The 19,938-nt window shown below is 35.2% G+C and overlaps 1 protein-coding gene and 1 pseudogene across 1 annotated transcript in view; one reads left to right on the top strand and one right to left on the bottom strand.

Moving 5' to 3' along the window:
* Window positions 1-19,938, top strand: part of USP8 (ubiquitin specific peptidase 8) — a 53,286-nt gene that overhangs the window by 5,274 nt on the left and 28,074 nt on the right. The window contains exons 2-6 of the mRNA XM_054565436.1: window positions 4,889-5,057; window positions 6,728-6,872; window positions 14,504-14,589; window positions 17,326-17,488; window positions 19,068-19,110. Coding sequence (XP_054421411.1) covers window positions 4,954-5,057; window positions 6,728-6,872; window positions 14,504-14,589; window positions 17,326-17,488; window positions 19,068-19,110 — 541 coding nt within the window. The 5' untranslated portion in view covers window positions 4,889-4,953. The remainder of the gene's footprint in view (window positions 1-4,888; window positions 5,058-6,727; window positions 6,873-14,503; window positions 14,590-17,325; window positions 17,489-19,067; window positions 19,111-19,938) is intronic.
* LOC129064419 (non-histone chromosomal protein HMG-14-like) lies at window positions 16,323-16,796 on the bottom strand (annotated as a pseudogene).

The raw sequence follows: 19,938 nt of genomic DNA, 5'->3' as shown, positions 1-19,938 counted from the left end.
TATATTATATTATGTGTTCACCACCCAAAGTCAAGTCTCCTTCCGTCACCATTTACCCTCCTTTTACCCTCTTCTGCCTCTCCCTACCCCGCTTTCCCTCCGGTAATCATCATACTCTTGTCTGTCTCTGTGAGTTTTGTTTTGTTTTCTATTTTTAGTTTTTGCTTAAACCCCTCACCTTTTCCACCCAGCCCCCCAAACCCTTTCCTCTGACAGTCTGTTTTCTGTATCTTTGAATTTGTTACTGTTCTGTTTGTTAGTTTATTTTGTTCATTACATTCCGCATATGAGTGAGATCATATGGTATTTGTCTTTCTCTGACTGGCTTATTTTACTTAGCATAATACTCTCCAGGTCCATCCATGCTGTCGCAAAACCCTTTGGCTTATTCTTTGACTTCTGCAGAAATGTGTGTGATTGTAGAGGCTGAAATAACAATTAAGACAATGATGTAAGGTGTTTTGTTTTTTGTGGGTTGTTTGTTTTTTGTTTGTTTGTTTTTTTGCCTTGGCTGATGTAGTTCAGTGGATTGAGCACCAGCCTGTGAACTGAGAGGTTGCTGGTTCAATTCCCGGTCAGGGCACATGCCTAGGTCGCAGGCCAGGACCCCAGTTGGGGCATGTAAGAGGCAACCTATCGATGTTGCTCTCCCTCTCTTTCTCCCCTCTTTCCCTTCTCTCTGAAAATAAATTAATAAAATCTTAAAAAAAAAAAAAAGACAGTGCTTTAAGTATTTTTTTTTTAACATCTGGCATCTTATTTGACAGCATAACTTAATTTTGTGAATGAAAATGTAAACAAATGTGGTCCTTTGATGACATTATCAGGGAAACTTATTACTTATTACTTCAGCTGTTCTCAAGAATTAAATAAAGACAGAAAAGGTAACTTTAAAAACACAATCTTTCTCCTAGAAACCCTCACTATCAACTTTGATATCATCATAATCTTATCCCTGTACTTTCCCTCCATGTGTCTAATCATTTGCCAAGTTTTGTCATTCTACCTTTGCAGTGTCTGTTGTATCTGCCTCCTTTATTCCATCTCTTTTGCCCTAGTTCTGACCCTCATCATCTTTCCTTAGGATCATTCTGATAGGTGACTAGTATCTTCTTTTTCTTCAGTCTTTTAAAAGCCTGTGTACTGTTGTCAGTCTGGATCACATAACTCCCTTCTTAGAACCCTGCTTTGGCTCTCTGTTACTTTTAGAAAATAAAGTAATTTTTATTGTGACATTCAAGGCCCTCCATTATCTGTTCCTAGACTATATTTTTGGGCTTTAGTGTCTAGTAGATCCTTGTTCATTTTCTGTACTGACTACATTCTTGACTTTTTCCCCAGCAAGACATATAAATGCTTTCTCCGCCCATGATGCCTCCCAAGATCCCTCTACTGATACTTAATTTTCCCTCTTAATGTCTCCTATTGTACATTAGTTGTAACTCTTTATAATTTGATATCATACTATTTTGTAATACTACTGCTTACAATTTTCTTTTTCACATTAGCTTTTTAAACTTTTGTGAGGAAAGCTGAGTGTTTAGCTCAGTTGGCTGGGCATGGTCCCATAACGCAAAACGTCGTTGGTTTGATCCCCAGTCAGGGCATGTGCCTGGCTTGCAGGTTTGGTTCCTGGTTGAGGTGCATGCGAGAGGAAACTGATTGATGCTTCTCTCTCACATTGATGTTTCCCTCCCTCTCTCTCCCCCTTCCTTCCCCTCTCTCTAAAAATAAATACTTAAAATCTTTTAATAAAATAAAATAATAAAGCACTCCTAAACAAACAAACCTTTTGAGGAAGCAGATCACACCTGATCTTTGAGTTCCTAGAAACACAGTGTCTTCCATACAGCAAAATATCCATGAATGATTGAATTTAACTTTGAAATAGCAATGATTTATGATATTAAGTTGCCTAGGTAGCATATGGAGTTTCTTTGCCTTTTAAAGATCTAAGCTTTAAAGATAATTAAGAGAAACAGATTCAACTGAGAACATATTCTAGACCTTCATTTTAGAAGGTTCAGATCAATAGCTTTCTTTTCGCAGCCAAGAAACCTAATTGTCATGAATCAACAAAATAAGACTCTTCCTGACTTTGTGAACATATATTCTGTGGTTAGAGTATTTATGACCCAGATGTAGAATAGAATTGGAAAAAAGATACTATCAGACTGGTACTTGGATACTCTGGTTAACTATGGCTTTAGTCCTTATCTTAGTACACTTAGTAGTGTCACCAATAAAAAAAAATGATTGGCCTTTTTGGGAATTACATTTCAAAAGCTGGCCCATGTCAGGGGAGGAAATGCTGGCTTTCTGTGGTTGAGTGAGCTTAAGATCCTAGCCGAGCTAGTTGGGAGCAGAAAAGTCAAGGATAACTCTTGTTACTATTTCTTACTGTCTTCTGGCCCCCATTAATAGTCCAAGCTCCAACATCCCCTCTGCCACAGTATTGTCTGTAGTGGTATCATCACTAAGGGCTCAGGTTTCCTTAAGCACCTTCCCAAAAAGTTACTTTCTTGACCTTTCCTTTTCTTAGTCAACTGCTGCTGCTTATGTTTCATTAGAAATCGTGTTTCTGGAATACTTTACTGTTCAATCCCATCATTCTCTCCTTTATTGTCATTTTTTAAAGTTATCTACAGTCTACTTGCATTTCTTTATTCCTTAATGCTTGTGTTCTTACTTCCACTCACACCACTGTTGTATGGAAGCTGTATTCCACAAGTTTCTCTGTGTGTATCAGGCTCTTCCAGTAAATCATTTTAAGTCATTATTTAAAAGACATATATTTTGTGTTTGCTTGTTTCACCAATAACTTTTACATTTCTGTGGATATTTTCATATTTATATACAATTGCATATTTTTATTTAAACTTGCATTGTTATAATGGCTGTCTTTGAAATATTTTTATGAAATATAGCTTAAGTAAATTATATACTTATTTATATACTATAAAGCACAATAATAAAATGATCACCTGTCAGTGTACCGCCCACCTTGAGAAATAAAACCTTATACTGCTGACGCTCCTTGCGTAGACCTCTGATTACATCCTCTGCCTCCCCAGACATAGAGTTTTATGTTTATTATTTTCTGCTTTTCTTTGTAGGTTTACCTCATTTGTATCCTTAAGCAATATATTGTTCAATGTAGTTCGTTTTTAAACTTTACATACATGGTGTCATTACATTTTAAACTTTACATACATGGTGTAACATGCATTCCTTTTTCATTCAGCACTGGGAGGATGGGCGGGAGGTGAGAAGGTGGTGGTTGCGGGAGGGTCGGTTATGTTCTCTGACCAACCTCTTTGTTCTAGAAGGTTAGGGAGCATGTGTTATCTTCCTGTCCATAACACATAACATAGTGGATATTTTTGCAAGGTCGATACTCAGATGATCCTGCTGTCTCTAAAAGTACAGGAGTGTGAGGAAATCTGAGGGATCCCTATCATACCCTTTCCTTAATAGATGCTCTTAGCTGTTTTGGTGATGAATTGTTGATAAACTAGATACCTAGCCAAAAGGACATTTTTAATGTTAATTAATCCCTTTGGCAGTGATGGTATGGTCCAGAGGCTTTCTCTCCTGTCATTATAGCTTTAGACACAGAACACAGTATGGAGGGAAAGTGTAGGAAATGTTTATATATGAGCTCATTGTATAGATCTGATGCTACTAATTAAAATGTTTGGTTAAACGTGTCTATAGATAAATGGAGCAAAAATAAATGGAAAAAATTGAAAATTATAAAAACATGACTTCCAGAGAAAAATTGCTAGGTTTGCTGACTGAAAGTCAATGGATTAAAGGCACAGGGTTAGAAGAGGTGAGTCTCAAGAAATCAGAAAGTTTTACTGTTTAATATAAAACATGACTAGAATCTAAAAGCAGATTGAGGTGCTTTTGGAGTTTTACATAGGTGAACAGAAGCCTTTTCCCCCTAAAATTGTACCTTACTCAGCTCTTTAGAATTAAATGTTCATTGATGTCCATTCATCTAATAATAGTGAACCGATAGCATCAAAGGCATTGAGACAGTGGAAATAGGTGATAGAAAAAAGTCATAATCTTTAAACATATTAAAGTGGATATTTATTCAAATTGTAGTTAGTTGTTCACAGCTAAAGACCTCGTATAAATTTAATTGGATTCCTGAAGTTTTCATTTGGTGACACTTATGATCTTACCAGGACTCCCCATTTGACGTGCTCCCCTGATCTGCCCCATCTGCAAGCATCCCTGCACACGTACACACACGCACACGCATGCACACAGCATAATGGGTACATACCTAGCCTCCTCTTCTCCCTTTGTGTACTGTCTCCTCCATCCCCCAGTCGGAATTTACCAAAGCAGATGAGGAAATGAAGAACGTCATGAAATGTCAAAGACCTTTACGGAGTAAACCAAAGTACTTAGGTGTATTCTGCCAGAAACATGTTTCTATGTCCTTAGCTACATACAAAGTGGCCCTGCCTACCTGTCACCCCCCACATTGCTTGTTTCCTTTTATAAATTGATGTGCATGAGAAAGAGAAATATTTGTAAATGAAACTTCCTTCTATTTGTGATCTATATACATTAATGCAGATATAAAAGCTCTTATTTTTATTAGTTCCTTTTACAGGAACGATCCCTGATACTTAAAATAAAATGATACAAAAAGTAATCCATATAGTTAATTAAAATTTCAAAAAAAATAAAATTGTTTATTGACACCCTGTATATCTTGAACTCCCAGAATAGATATATTCAGGATAATATAATTAACTCTGTTAACAAAGGAAACAGATTAGTGGTTTCATTTTTTTTAACTGCTCACTTATTTTCTTGTTAATGAGGAAAGCTAGTGGAATTATTTGTGTTCATTTTGTTTCAGGAAAAAACTACTTTTAATGAAGTACACCATCCATTGTGAAAGTGGAAGAGTAAAGATTATTCATCATGCCTGCCGTGGCTTCAGTTCCTAAAGAACTCTACCTCAGTACTTCACTAAAAGACCTCAATAAGAAGACAGAAGTTAAACCAGAAAAAACAAGCACTAAGAAGTATGTGTCCATTGCTAGTTTAACTGTGCTGTATGTTAATTTTTAGTTCATTTCCATGTTCTTAAATGAGGTGAACAGTAAATTTAAAGTTTGTTTGAACAATGGCATCTCATAAATAAAGTAAGACCTCCTTAGAGAAGTTCTTAACTTTATCTTGGCAGAGTACATACATATTTTTCTAATATTCATATTATCTGTTTTCTGGACAATATACCAGATCATAACTTTTTAATAGGTAAAGACTAAGTTTTCCTGCAAAACTCACTCAGCCACAGTTAATATCTTTTCATAAAACAGTATACAAATACTTCTTAAAGATTTTTATCCTTATATATTTCACATAAAAGAGATGGTCTTAGCAGAGTCTTTCTTTGACAAAAAGAGGAAGAGATGTCTTTTTTAATCCAGAATTGAGCAAAATATTAATTTGAAATGAACTTTTAACCTGTTGATCTATGTAGTATAGAGTTGCAAAAAGAATTTCAGAAAGAAAGGTGGGTCTAGCCAGCCATACACCCCAGGCTTGGGGCAAGCAAATTTTAGAAATAAAGGAAAATACATGTTCCCTGGCTGGAGATGAATGGGACACTTTAAAAACTAATATGTATGATCCCAAATGAATCGACTCCTGAGCTTTTCTAGCCAATCTCCTTAGTATCTTTAGTTTGGTATACCTCAGTCCTGGGGCTTTGATGCAGTGTGAGGCAGGGCATACACACTGATGAAATGATCCTTGTGTAGGACATATTTGGTCCTAAATACCACTTTTTCCCTGTTTTTTGAGTGGTGTTCTAGATCCCTGAACTGACCAACTTCATCATTAATTAATGTCTCAATCTTGGAGCACAGTTTGAAAGATACAGAAAACAAAATGCACTGCTTTGTATAAATAAATTATTGATATAGCATATTGTATGTAGACATTGGCACAATAACTTGGTTGCCAAAATGTTAGTCCTAAATGAATGAATTGCTCTTGGCAGAAATACCTATTTTATTTTTATTAATTTGCTTTGTCTAACCAGGAAAATGTCCTTAGAGGGAATGGCACAGAATCCTCAGATTCTTATACTGAACTGAAATTTTAAGATCATATATTTTTGGACCTTAAGTCTCTTTCTTCTAGGACCAGTGAATCAAAGTGCAGTTTAGCCATGTTGTAGAAAACCTTAACCAGATAAAATGATTGAACTCCTGTCCCCTTTCCTTTCCCTAATTTCTTGGATTTTTAGGTGGGGAGAACTTTACATTATGGTTAGAAAGAAATGAGGAGAATGGAAAATATTTGTTTTAACATCAAAGTAGTAAAGATTTTAGCTCCCCCACGTCAATACAAATGATATATATTCTTTAATTATAGAGTGTGACTATTATGTGGCTGCCTGAGGACCACTTGCCTCAGAATTATCTGTTGTAGCAAGTCTTTTAAAACTTGACTCAGAATGCATTCGGAACAGTTTGTGGTATATAAACTGCTTTTATGAAACACAAGTATTTACTTGAACCATACGGGAAATTTTCAGGTTATATCCCAACTTTCAGCTAACTTTGTATCACTTCTGAAATAGTACTGCCTAAATTATAAAATTTAGTTTATCAACATTCTCTATAAACTTTAGATATGATTTTCCCCCCAGATGTTGTGTTTTATTTTTTTCTCTAATTTTAAGTTATGTACAGAGTGCCCTGAAGATCTTCAAGACAGCAGAAGAAAGCAGATCAGATCGTGATGAGGAAAGGGCCTATGTACTATATATGAAATATGTGACTGTTTATAATCTTATCAAAAAAAGGCCTGATTTCAAGGAACAGCAGGTACCTTTTATTTATGCATTTTTATTTGCTAAGTTATTTTTGCACAATGGAATTATATCCTCTAGAAGTTTTAACTCTACTATAATTTAGATAACATTTTGTAGCATCAAGTTCAAACTCCTATGCATATAGAAAAAGCAAACCGAAGATTTCATTTCATTATTTGCAAACGTGTGTACATATGTGGATACACACACACTATATACACATTCTAATTTGCCTTGGAGTAGTACAAGTTTATAGCAACATACAGACTCATGATCAGTTTCTGTTATGATAAATCATTGCCAGGTCAAATAGACATACTTGTTTTATTTATGCATTAAATTAAGAAAATGGCTGTTAATTGCACTTTTTCAGGATTCGAGGTTTAGTCACTTTTTTTAATGTTGTGAAAAGCTTTAAGGTTATTTTTTACTGAATTTATTGGAGTGACACTAGCTAACAAAATTATATAGGTTTCAGGTGCACAGTTCTATAACAGATCATCTGTACACTGTGTTGTGTGTTCCCCAGCCCAGCAAGGCTCCATCTTCATTATTTTGCCCCCCCATAAGCTCCTCCACCTCTCTCCACCCCTCTATCCCCTTGGCAGTTACCACACTGTTGTCCATGTCCATGAGTTCTCACTCTCTTTTTTTTTTTTTTTCCTTTCTTGCTCAATTTCTTTACCCCTACGCCCTGACAGCTCTCTGCCTGCTCTGTATCTATGAGTCTATCACTATTTAGCTTGCTGTTTCATTTTGTTCATTAGATTTTATGTAAGAGTGAAATCATATGGTACTTGTTTTTCTCTTACTGGCTCATTTCACTTAGCATATTGTTCTCCAGGTCCTTCCATGCTGTTGCAAAGGGTAAGAGTTCCTTCTTTTTTTTTTATAGCCAAGTAGTAGTCCGTTACGTACTGTAGCTTTTTTTATCCATCATCCACTGATGGGCACTTGGGCTGCTTCCACATCTCAGTTATTGTAAATAATACTATAATGGACATAGGGGTGTGTATATCCAACACCCCTTTATGATAAAAACTCTCAGCAAAATGGCAATTTAGGGAACATACCTCAACTAATAAAGGCCATATATGACAAATGCACAGCCATCATCATACTCAATGGGCAAACACTACAAGCATTTCCCTTAAGATTGGGAATAAGAAAAGATGTCCGTTTTCACCAGTCTTACACAACACATGCTGGAAGTCCTAACCATAGCCATCAGACAAGAAAAATAAAAAGGTATCCAAATTGGAAAGGAAGAAGTAAAACTGTCATTATTTGCAGGTGACATGATACTGTACATAGAGAACCCTAAAGATTCCACCAAGAAACTACTAAAACTAATAAATGAATTCAGTAATGTAGCAGGATACAAAATATCCAGAATTCAGTTGCATTTTTATTTTTTAAAAACATTTTATTTGCAGAGAGAGGGAAAGGTAGGACTGAAGGAGAAAAACATCAGTCAGTTGCCTCTTGCGTGCCCCCAACTGGGGACCTGGCCTGCAACCCAGGCATGTGCCCTGACAGGGAACCGAACCTCCAACCTTTCAGTTCTCAGGCCACTGCTTAATCCAGTGAGCCACACCAACCAGGGCAGCATTTTTATACATTGATAATGAAGAAAGGGAAACTAAGAAAATAGTCCCAGTTCCAGTTGCTTTAAAGAGAATAAAATACCTAGGAATAAATTTAACCAAGGATATAAAAGACCTATACTTGGAAAATTCTAAGACACTAAAGAAAGAAATTGAAGAAGATACAAATAAGTGGTAGCATATACCATGTTCATGGATGGGAAGAATTAACATCATTAAAATGCAACCTATAGATTTAAGCAACTCCTATCAAGATACCAATGACATATTTCACAGACCTAGAACAAATACTTCAAAAATGTATATGGAACCACAGGAGACCCCAAATAGCAAGAGCAGTCAAGAAAAAAAGAACAAAGTTAGAGGAATCACCCTACCTGACATCAAACTATATTGCAAAGCCATAGTAATCAAAACAGCATGGTACTGGCATAGAAACAGACTTATAGATCAGTGGAACAGAATAGTTGAGCTCAGAAATAAACCCACGCCTTTATGGTCAATTAATATTTGACAAAAGAGGCAAAAACATCCAATAAGGTAAAGATAGTCTATTCACTAAATGGTGTTGGGAAAATTGGACAGGTAAATGCCAAAAGAAAAGAAAAGAAAAAAAAGGAAAAGAAACTAGACCACCTTCTTACACCATACACAAAAATAAACTCAAAATGGATTAAAGACAAACGGTAGACTCAAAACCTTAAAAATATTAGAAGACAATATAAGCAGTAAAATCTCGCACATTTCTTGTAGGAATATTTTTTTCTGATATACCTCCTCAGGCAAGAGAAACAAAAGAAAAAATAAACAAATGGGACTACATCAAACTAAAAGTTTTTGTACAGCAAAGGAAACCATCAACAAAATGGAAAGACAACCCACTGAATGGGAGAACATGTTGGCCAATGATATATCAGATAAGGGGTTAATTTTCAAAATATATAAAAAACTTAAACAACTCAACACCAAAAAAAACAAACAATCCTATTTAAAAATCGACAGTGGATCTGAATAGACACTTCTCCAAAGAGGGCACATAGATGGCCATAAGTATATGAAAGGATGCTCAGTGTCACTAATTATCAGGGAAATGCAACTTAAAACCAAAATGAGATATCACCTCACACCTATCAGAATGGCTGCCCATCAATAAATCAACACAAAGCAAGTGCTGGTAAGAGAGTGGAGAAAAGGGAACCTTCATGGCACTATTGGTCGGAATGCAGATTGGTGCAGCCACTGTGGAAAACAATATAGTTACTTAAAAAAATTAAAAATGGAACTTCTACTTCTTATGATGCAGCGATTCCACTTCTGGGAATTTATCTGTATTTACTAACTATGTGACAGTTTTTAATAATCACTGACATTGTAGCCATAGTAAAAATATCAGTTTGCAAAAGTAATGCTGATTGCTTCCATTTTTTAAATTATTTTGCTTTTAATCATTTCATTAGGTGCCTTTCTTTCACTTTGCTGAAGCCATGAGTAGGGAAGGAGGGGTGTAAATGAAAAAGGAGAACTGATGACTAACTAATAAGTGTTGCAGGGGGAAATGGTTGCATTTCAACTGCACCAGAAACAGGCAAAAGAAGAACATGGAGACTAGGTTAAAGAAATGCAAAGATTTTTGTGTTGGCAGTTCCGCCTCTTCTTAGGAACGATCTTGCCTGCTACCAGACAATAAATAGTAGCAAAATACTGCCTGCAGATATCTTATCTGGTAGAGAAGCTGCTCTTGAATTAATATTGAGAGTTTTATTTTGTTCACTGGTGGTAGACTATCCTTGCCTCATTTAAATTGACATATAGAAGTTAAAAAAAAGTTATCTGATTCTTTGAAATAGCCTTATTGTTTTTCCATAGTTGTGGGATTGATAAAATTTCTTTTGGTTGTTGGTTAAGGGATGATTTGAATTTCATTTAATGGTGATAAAACATTCCTAATGTTCTTTCTTATAGTAATGTAATGCTAGTAATAGCATGGAGTGTTAGATCTAGTTTTGGAAAGGTGGCACCTTGCATCTAGAGGTTCATCCTTCTGTCCACAAATGGCTGGATTGATCCTGTCCTTGGAACGCCTCTTCGGCATACTTAACTGCAGATAGAGGCAGAGGCCTGTCCAAATTTAAACAAGTTTTTGCATGCTCTTTGATGATTTTCACAGTATCTCGTAAAGTGGAATTGCTTTAAAAAAGTATAAAAGCATTTCCTAAAGGAAATATTTTTTAAAAATTCGCAGATTTGGATAACTGATAGTTTTGGTGTTTGCTGTTTTGTCTCTTGTAAATTTTTTGGTACTTTTTCGTTGTTTGCTTTATTTTTTTAAGTTAGTTTTTTTTTTTCTTTGACAAGGTTGGGAGTGTTTTTGTAGCTTCCATTTTTTTTTCTAAACCTGATAAAGTTGGGAGTAAATTATAATCAACAAGAGATTTTTTCCGCTTCCACAGACTATCCATTGCATTTCCAAAGGGATTATCTAGTTGAAAGTGGCAGGAGTTGTTCATATTAGGAAACTCCCTATTACTTCATATGCTGCAGTTGTTCAGTTCCTGGTTTTCGGTAAAAGGACTAATTTTACTTGCTCCAGGGTACCACATCTGCTTTTTAGAACTGTTTTTGTTTTGTTTTATTTAGCTCAACCTTCCCAGTGTACTTCAAATGCGTAAAGTGTTAAATTTACTAACTAAATATTTTTTGAGTTTTACCATTTAAAGCAAGTAGGAACAGAATGTAGTATCATCAGTCTTCTTCAGAAACTTTATCTTTTACTCTATTTTACACTAACGAATATTTAAGATTTAGACAAAACTTTTGTTAATTTAGCAAGCTCACTAGTAGAGAACATTTCTTACTTATTGAAAAAAATCAGTTTATGGATAACTTTTTTAGGGTTATCTGGAAAGTCAGGAAGGCAGATATATTGAAAGTATTAGTATAGCCAAGTCTAGATAATATTAGAATTATATGTTTTAATATAGCAAGGACTCATGGACAAAACCAAAGGGGAAGAGCTGAGGGAGGGAAGGTGGGAGGGGGCAAGGGAAAGAGGTGGGGGGAAGGCAGAGACAAATGTATTTAAAAAGTAAATAAATTAATTAAAAAATAAAAATAAATTTAAAAAAAGAAAAAAAAGAGAATGAGTTCGATAAGACTGCTTTTTTTGGTGAAGGAAAGTTTGGTAAAAAAAAAAAAGAATTATATGTTTTAGTCTTTTTTTTTGATCTTATTTATTTATTTTTAGAAGGGAAAGGAGGGAGAAATGGGGAGGGAAACATCAATATGTGCATGAAACATCAGTTAGTTTACTCTCGCTTGAGCCCCAACTGGGAACTGGGCCCACAACCCAGGCATGTGCCCTGACGAGGAATGAAACCAGTGACCTTACACTTTGCTGACCTTTGCCAAATCAACTGAGCCACACTGGTCAGGTCTAGAATGATAATTTTTTATTTTGGTGACATTCTTTTTTTTTTTTTTAATACTCACCCAAGGTTATGTTTATTGATTTTAGAAAGGGAGGGAATGAGGGGAAGAAAGAGAGGGAGAGAGGACGGAGAGGAAGGAAGGAAAGGAGGGGAGGGAGGAGGGAGGAAAAAAGGAAAAAATAGATGTGAGGCAGAGAAAATGCACCCTGTTTTGAGAATTGAACCTGCAACTTAGGCATATGCCCTGACCAGGAATGGAACCCTCAGCCTTTTGGTGTACAGGGTGATGTCCACCCACCCAAGGCTAAATCTTCATGGCATTCTTCTTTTTTTTTATTTTTTTAAACTTATTTTTAGAGAATGGGGAGGGAGGGAGAAAAAGAAAAGGAGAGAAACATGGATGTGAGAGAGAGACATTGTTTTGTTTCCTCACACATGCACCCCAGCAGGGAACCAAACCCTCAACCTAGGCATGTGCCATGATGGGAATTGAACCAGCAACCCTTCGCATTGTGGGGTGACGTCCGACCAACTGAGCCACAAGGGTCCAGGGTCTCCGTGGCATTCTTGATAATTAATCCTAAATATTACTGGTAAACATTTTTGTTTGGGAGGTCATGAGAGTTGCTTGAATCTTAATGTTCAGGAATAGGAAAGTTCTGTTTGGTAAACCTGAGAAACAAATGTTTTTAGTTTAGGTGTATAAGAATTGGATGTTGGTTTTTAAATTATGCCAATTGTCAATGCTATTGAAAAATTTAAAAAAAAAACCTTTACAAAAAAAGTTTATTGATTGATACCAGAGAGAGAGAGAAAGAATGGGATTCGGGAGAGAAACATCAATATTGGAACAACATCAATCAGTGGTCTCACATACGCTAAACGTGCAACTTAGGCATGTGCCCTGACTGGAATTAAACTCATCACATTTCAGTTTATGGGATGACATTCCAACCAACTGAGCCACACCAGCCAGGACTACGATTGAAAATCTGAAAATATTTATATGTACTTTAACTGTTCTTCCGTAGGAGTACAGAGAGAGATGATTATTGACAAGAGGCCTCCTTAATATTAAGGGAGTGTCATTTGAGGGTTTGTAATATGCATAGCCACACACACAATTTTTTTCAGCATTTAAACGTGGTTAAGCTGAGCTTATAGGCTGGCTTTTCAGTGAGTTTATGTCAAAAAATTAATAAAACAAGTTATAGTATTTTTTGGTTTTAATTTCTTTATTGTTTTTATCAGAGAAACCTTATTGTAATGACTAGATTTTATTTTTCATTTAAAAAGCATTTTATCTGTCATCAGGACCGATAGTAATTAGTTTCCACTGTAATTTTCAGTTGACACAATATTGAACAAACTGTATATACTTTCATTGAAATTACATGGCGAAATGCCCTTTTCTTAAATTTAGTCTTTAATCTAGAAGAATAAACTCAACCAAAACATGGTCTACTTTTAGGCTAGACAGACACATGATAGCTGTTTTCCAATAGCTCTTGGTGGCTGTCTCTCCATGAGGCAAAGATGGATATTTTTGACCTTTTGGTCTTTCTTTTTTAAATTTTAATTAATATGTCATTTGAGATGAATTTGTGCTAGTAGGTTCTGTTTGCAAAATCATACAAGTTGTGGCAAATCAGATCCAGTAAGTACTTAGCCCAATCGCACTGCACTACTGTCATTTTGAACTAACCTTGATTTAAAAATCTCTCTCTGATTGCCGGAGCATATGAGTGACCTCCTAGAGAAGTGATTTTTTTTTAAAACTTCATTATGCTTATTGTTAAGTTATGTGCCAAAATTTTTAAAGGTAAATTATATTATTGGTTGGTTGTTTTCTATCATTTGATTTTTAGTTATTCAAGGTTTCCTCAAATGTAAAACTTGTTTTATTTCTAAATTGTTTGAAGGTAGGTAATTATTGTAAAATACAGGTAGAAGCAAAAACATTTCATTTTAACACAAAAGAAAACAAATCCCATGCTGTAGATTGATACACAATTTGTTTCAGTGCTACTGAGTCTGGAGAAAAATAAAACTAGGTAACCTATTTACAATAGCAAAGTATATTCTCTTGAAAGCTTAGCTTTTTGGCACTTAATTATAAACAAAAAATAATATTTACGCTTCTTAAAAGGTTTCTTTCAAATAAGTAAAACTATTACTGACTGGAATATTTTTTACCATACTAATGGTATGATGAAATAGTTTTGAAACATGTAGAGAATAAGCTGTGATTTATGTAGGTTAAAGTTTTTAAAAATGCTTTATTCACTCAATAATATTTTCATCTCCAGTGGTGTCCAACCTGTGACCTTCAGGCCACATGCAGCCCAGGATGGCTATGAATGCAGCCCAACACAACATTGTATATTAACTTAAAACATTATGAGATTTTTTTGTGATTATGTGTTGCAGTGTATTTAATGTGTGGCCCAAGACAACTGTTCTTCTTCCAGTGTGGCTCAGAGATGCCAAAAAGTTGGACATCTCTGAAACTTTCCCGTTTTAAACATCATGATTTTAATGTCTTTAACATTAGAGCTGTGTGCAATAGCCAGTAATAACAGTATAGGATGGTTTTCCGGTTATTTTAGGACTACATTCATTCAATACTTGGACCTGCAAACATCAAAAAAGCTATTGAAGAAGCTGAAAGACTTTCTGAAAGCCTTAAACTCAGGTACAGACATTATTATTTTCCTATCTTTAAAAGAATGAAAACTTAGAAAATAAAAATAATATTTAGAATTTTTCTATTTATGTTGGTCATGCCTAAAAATCCAAATTCCTAAAAATACGTCGTGTTTTAATGGGACACAAGAATTAAAATCTTTTGCTATATATCAGTTATATTATGTTCATGTGTTACCATTAATATTCTTTATTGAAGTTTTAAAAATGCTTAGAATGATAGATTATTAAGGTAAGCATTGATGTATTAGTTTAGCACTCAGTTCCCATGTTTTTCCTGTTTCTAACAGGATTCTTCAGAAAAATATATTTCCTCCTGTGCCCCATGTTGTAATGTGCTACTGGACACTGGTCTTATGGGTATAAAGTATTCGGTATAGTTTTGATCTCCCTGGTTGTAGCAGTTATATATATGTTTCAAAAAAAATCTGATTCTAGTATTTGCCATGACTGGTTTGTCAGACTTATAATTAGAAATTAAAAGTGATATGTTTTAATTTCTAGTCATTCCCTAATAATAAAATAAAAAGGGGAACTATTTTTAGTCAATATTTTTAATGCTTTTCATACTTGGACCAATTAACTATTATAGTTATATACATCATCGCCTTTACTTAGAAATTATCTTTTTCACTACTGTATTCCCTTCATCCTTTCTAGAAATTACTACTCTTGGGTCTGGAATATGTTAAGGTGCATGATATCACTTAAGAATCACTATTCTGTTTCTCCTTTAGCCAGTTAATTAAAGTGGAATTTCCCCTAATCTTTGGGGTTTTATTTTTGTTTTTTTTAATAAGTGAGATTTTATTGGTTGTTTCGAGGATAAGTACACAGACGTTTCAATTTGTACACAATTCTTAACATACATACTAAAAATGTAAAGTCATGTAGTTGTGATTCTTTTCCGAAGTTATTCCAGTGACTTTCCAGCTTAAAGTTTGGGGACTAATTTTCCTAATAGAGTATCAAGTACCAATACCTGCAAATGTTGATACACTGTTACATCAAAGTCTGACCAATTCACAATTTAATATCATATATACTACATATTCAAATTTTCAGTCTTTCACAGCGCATTAACAAAGTTACTAGGAAAACTGGACTACCACAACATAAATGTTACAGAGAGGGCACAAAATTCTGACAGGAGAGCCACGATCAAGGGGTGCTTTTCTTTAGGAAACAATTCTACCAAAAACATGAGAATAGAAGTAATTTAAAATGTTCCAGACTGATTCCAAATTGCCGTTTAATACGCTTTGTATTATAGGATATAAAAACTACCCCCATTTGTGTTTGCTTAGTTTTTCCCTAATCATACTGGATCAATAATCATGTTCTTTATGTTCTCTGTCTTTTGAGCTTTCGGTGCTTTCACTTATCTGTTGTCTGTCCTTTTTAATATCTTGAATGACTTTGTAAGCGAATGGGGCTTATAGTTAATGTTAAGCTGACGCCCAAGACAATCAAAGCCTTCCATATTCAATATTCCACTATTTTCTGGTTGTACCAAAAAATAAACCACCAGCAAATGATCTCACCTCTTAAAAAAAATCGTTTACACTTTAAAAAAACATGGGATGAGGTGGAATTCCCTCCTTCTTAAAAATGTTTTTAGATTTACTAAAAAAGTTGCATTTACAAAATAGTTAATAAAAATATTCCTCTGGATTGTACAAGAAGGGAGACAGGGACCACTGGTAAGACATGTATATGCTGTTAATCAGACTTGGCTTCTTTTTTTCCTGCTTCATCCGAGGCTAGACTCTCCTCGTGTTCAGTTTCTGTGTTTTCCGCAGGTACAAGAACTTCCTTAGGTTCTTGGTTAGCCACTTCAGCCTGTTTACCGTTTGCTCCCCTTTTCCCTTGTATTTGCACTCTGTTGGTCTGCAGATTTATCCTTTCCTGCCGCCTTTTTTGGCTTGGTTTCCACTTTCGCAGGAGCAGGTTTAGCTGACTACCCCCTCCATCTCCTCTTGGGCTCCTCCTCCTCCGCCCTCTCTGCGAGCCGACCTTCCTCTCACGCCTCGTGGCGGCGGGGCGGGCGCGCGTCGGGTGCCTGAGGGCCCCGGCGCCGGGGAACCTGTGCAAACCCGGACCGCCTGGCCGCTACCGTTTCTCCCGCCGCCCAAACTGCCGCCCAGACTGCTCGGCCCGCGATGGGGGTGGTGGGAGAATCCAGAATTTCCCCATGTCTTCGGATTACCCAATATTAACTTTTCTCTTGGATTTACCTAGTTTTTCCCTAATCATACTGCATCAATAATCATGTTCTTTATGTTCTCTGTCTTTTGAGCTTTAGGTGCTTTCACTTACCTGTTGTCTGTACTTTTTAATATCTTGAATGACTTTATAAGCGAATGGGGCTTATAGTTAATTTTAAGATTTTAGGATTGTAAGCCCTTTCAAAAGGAAATTGCAGCAGAATTTGAATCATTAAAAGGTGGAGATTAGTGGGAGGGAAAGCAACAAGAGCATTAAACAACTTCAACTTGGGAGCATAGAGGGGTTTTTTTCCCTAAAGGTACTTGGGCAATTTGAAATAAATCTATAGAGGGTAGGTGTACAGGTTGTGGCTTGTAATGAACAATGGCAGCACTGAATTTCAACTGGAGGGAGAAAGTATGTACCCAAGCAGCGTACTAGTGTTAGTGTAACTGGAACTCCTTTACTTTTCATGATCATTGCAATAAAAGACATCTTGACTTCTTTTTTCAACTAGATATGAAGAAGCCAAAATTCGGAAAAAACTTGAAGAAAAGGACAGACAAGAGGAAGAGCAACTGCAGAGACAGAAAAGACAGGAAGCAGGAAGAGAGGATGGTGGCACGTCAGCTAAGAGTTCTTTGGAAAATGTATTGGATTCCAAAGACAAAACCCAAAAGGTATTTCAAATATATTCTGTGAAATAAAAAGATTCTTCTCAGATTACTTACTTAAGAAGAGTTGAGATATCACTACAACGTTCTTATACGCAAAAAGGGTAAATTTGATGTCTTTTTATAAGAAATGGAATTAAATGAAGTTCTAGCTTCAGTTGGTCCTGTTACAAGTTTTTGGTTTGTGGTTACCGTGAGATTCATATGGAACAAGCTATGTTTATTGCAGTCTCTTTTAAATTGATACTCGCTTACAACTACTTTTAAAAGCTCTTTTATAAAAATGTTAATGAAGGCTATTCAAGATTATTGTAATATGAGTGAGAGATTGAACTCAACAGTGCTGAAACAAAATGAGGGAGGATTTTTAAATGCTAATTAGCTTAGTGGAAAAGTATTGGAGTATGTTAGTGTGGGAGGTTGGTCAGTGTGACAGGTCATCTGTGTGTGCTAATTTTCAGTTATGGAAATTAGGCTCCTACCCTCCCAGAGACTGGAGATAGGGGTCCTACATTAAAAAAAAATTTTTTTTTCATTGAGGTAAAATACACATAGCATAAAATTTAACCCCTTAACCATTTTTTAAGTACACAGTTCAGTGGTATTGAGTACAGTCACATTGTTGTGCAATCATCATCACTGTCCACCTCCAAAACTGCCTTTATCTTGCATAACAGAAACTCTGTGTCCATTAAACAATAATTCCCCAATCACACCCCTCCACCCCCACCACACCCAGCTCCTAACATCCACCATGCTATTTTCTGGTTCTGTGCATTTGACTACTCTAAATAACTCATGTAAGTGGAATCATATACTATTTGGAAAGCCCTACATTTTTCCTAACTCCCTACATTTATGTTTTGGACATATTTTACACCTTTTACGTGAGTTGAGAGTGTGTGCCTGTATTCCTTAATTATTATGGTTACACATGATCTCATTACTCTGTCTTTTAACCTTTATACTAGCTTTATACTTGGTTGATCCACTGCTTTTATCAATTTTTTTCTTTTCAAGAATTTTTTATTTTTACTATTTACTATTGGCCATTTCTTTGCTGCTTAAAGAAGTCCCTTTAACATTTCTTTTATTACTGGTTTAATGGTGTTGAACCCTTTAGTTTTTGCTTGTCTTGGAAACTATCTCTTCTTCAATCCTGAATGGTAACCTTGCTAGGTAGAGTATTCCTAGCATTTGATTTTAGGTTTTCCCTTTCGTCACTTTGAATATTTCATGCTAGGGAATAGCCAAATTTTTATTTCATTGTAAGAAATAATCTTTCATTAATCTAAATAATAAATTTCTATAACAGTCTGTGCTTTTAAATTATATTTAGCCAATAACTGAAGAAAATTTTTAAGAAATGTCATAGGATTCAGATATGTTGCTACTTATTTTAGCTGTTAACTACTGCCAGAGTAACCTGGTGATGCCATTACTGTCTGTATCTTATAAAATGCCAGTGTTCTAAGCCCTTCATTTTCTAGGCTTTTGGTTTCAGTGAAGTATTAAAGTTGAACTTTCTGTTTTTATGAAAATTTTTGTTTTCTATTAAAGTTGAAGCTTTTTTTCTATGAAATAGGTAAATGGTGAAAAGAATGAAAAAAATGAGACCACAGAAAAAGGTAAGTGTGCAAAGAAGGAGGGAGTTTTTTAGGTTATTACTCAGATCTTCTTTAAACAGAATAGCTTCAGATTTTATACAGTGAGATTCTAACATTGGTGTCTAAGCTGTATGGAAGCTATGTCCTTTCTCCCAGCTTGTACAAATTCACTGAAAATGTATTGCATTTGGAATTTCTATATCATGGGCTATATTTATGATAATATGCAATTGAAAACATCAGAACCATAGTTTATATTTGTCATTGTTTTATTGTCAGGATAGTTTAGCAGAGTGGTTAAGAGCGTGGACTCTCAGAAGTGAGACTGCCTATGTTTGAACTTTGGCTCCTCTTCTGAATTTCCATGTGATCTTGAGCATGTTACTTAATCCCTTTAATTTCCCCTTTTTACAGTGGGGATAATCATAGTACCTAGTTCATAGGATTATTGTGAGGATTGAATAATTTATATATGTGAAACTCATAGAACACATAGTAAACTTTATGTGTGTATTAGCTATTACTTCTTAAGACTCTAGGTTAAAGACTTACTTATTTAAAAGTTGTCTTACTCCCTTAAAAAATCTAAGTCAGTAATTTTTTATATTGTCCGCAGGTGGTATGGATGCTCTAGTAACACATATATGACCTAAAGAACAAAACTTAGGCAGTTACCTAAGTTTTCCTCTCAGAAAAGGTTTAATTTAAACATTGTTTGTAACACTAATATAAATTCTTTAAAATATTGGCATACAACAATAAAAAAAACTTGGCAAGGTATCTTCCTAAAAGCTGTTATCATTTCATTCTCAGATTTGTTTTTATCCATATGTTCCTTTGTATCTCATC

The sequence above is a fragment of the Pteronotus mesoamericanus genome, unplaced genomic scaffold (assembly GCF_021234165.1).
Source record: "Pteronotus mesoamericanus isolate MK-2021 breed Mesoamerican mustached bat unplaced genomic scaffold, CSHL_Meso_final contig_164, whole genome shotgun sequence".
NCBI lineage: Eukaryota > Metazoa > Chordata > Mammalia > Chiroptera > Mormoopidae > Pteronotus > Pteronotus mesoamericanus.
The sequence above is the reverse complement of the archived record's forward strand: the minus strand, read 5'-3'. Positions and strand labels throughout refer to the sequence as shown.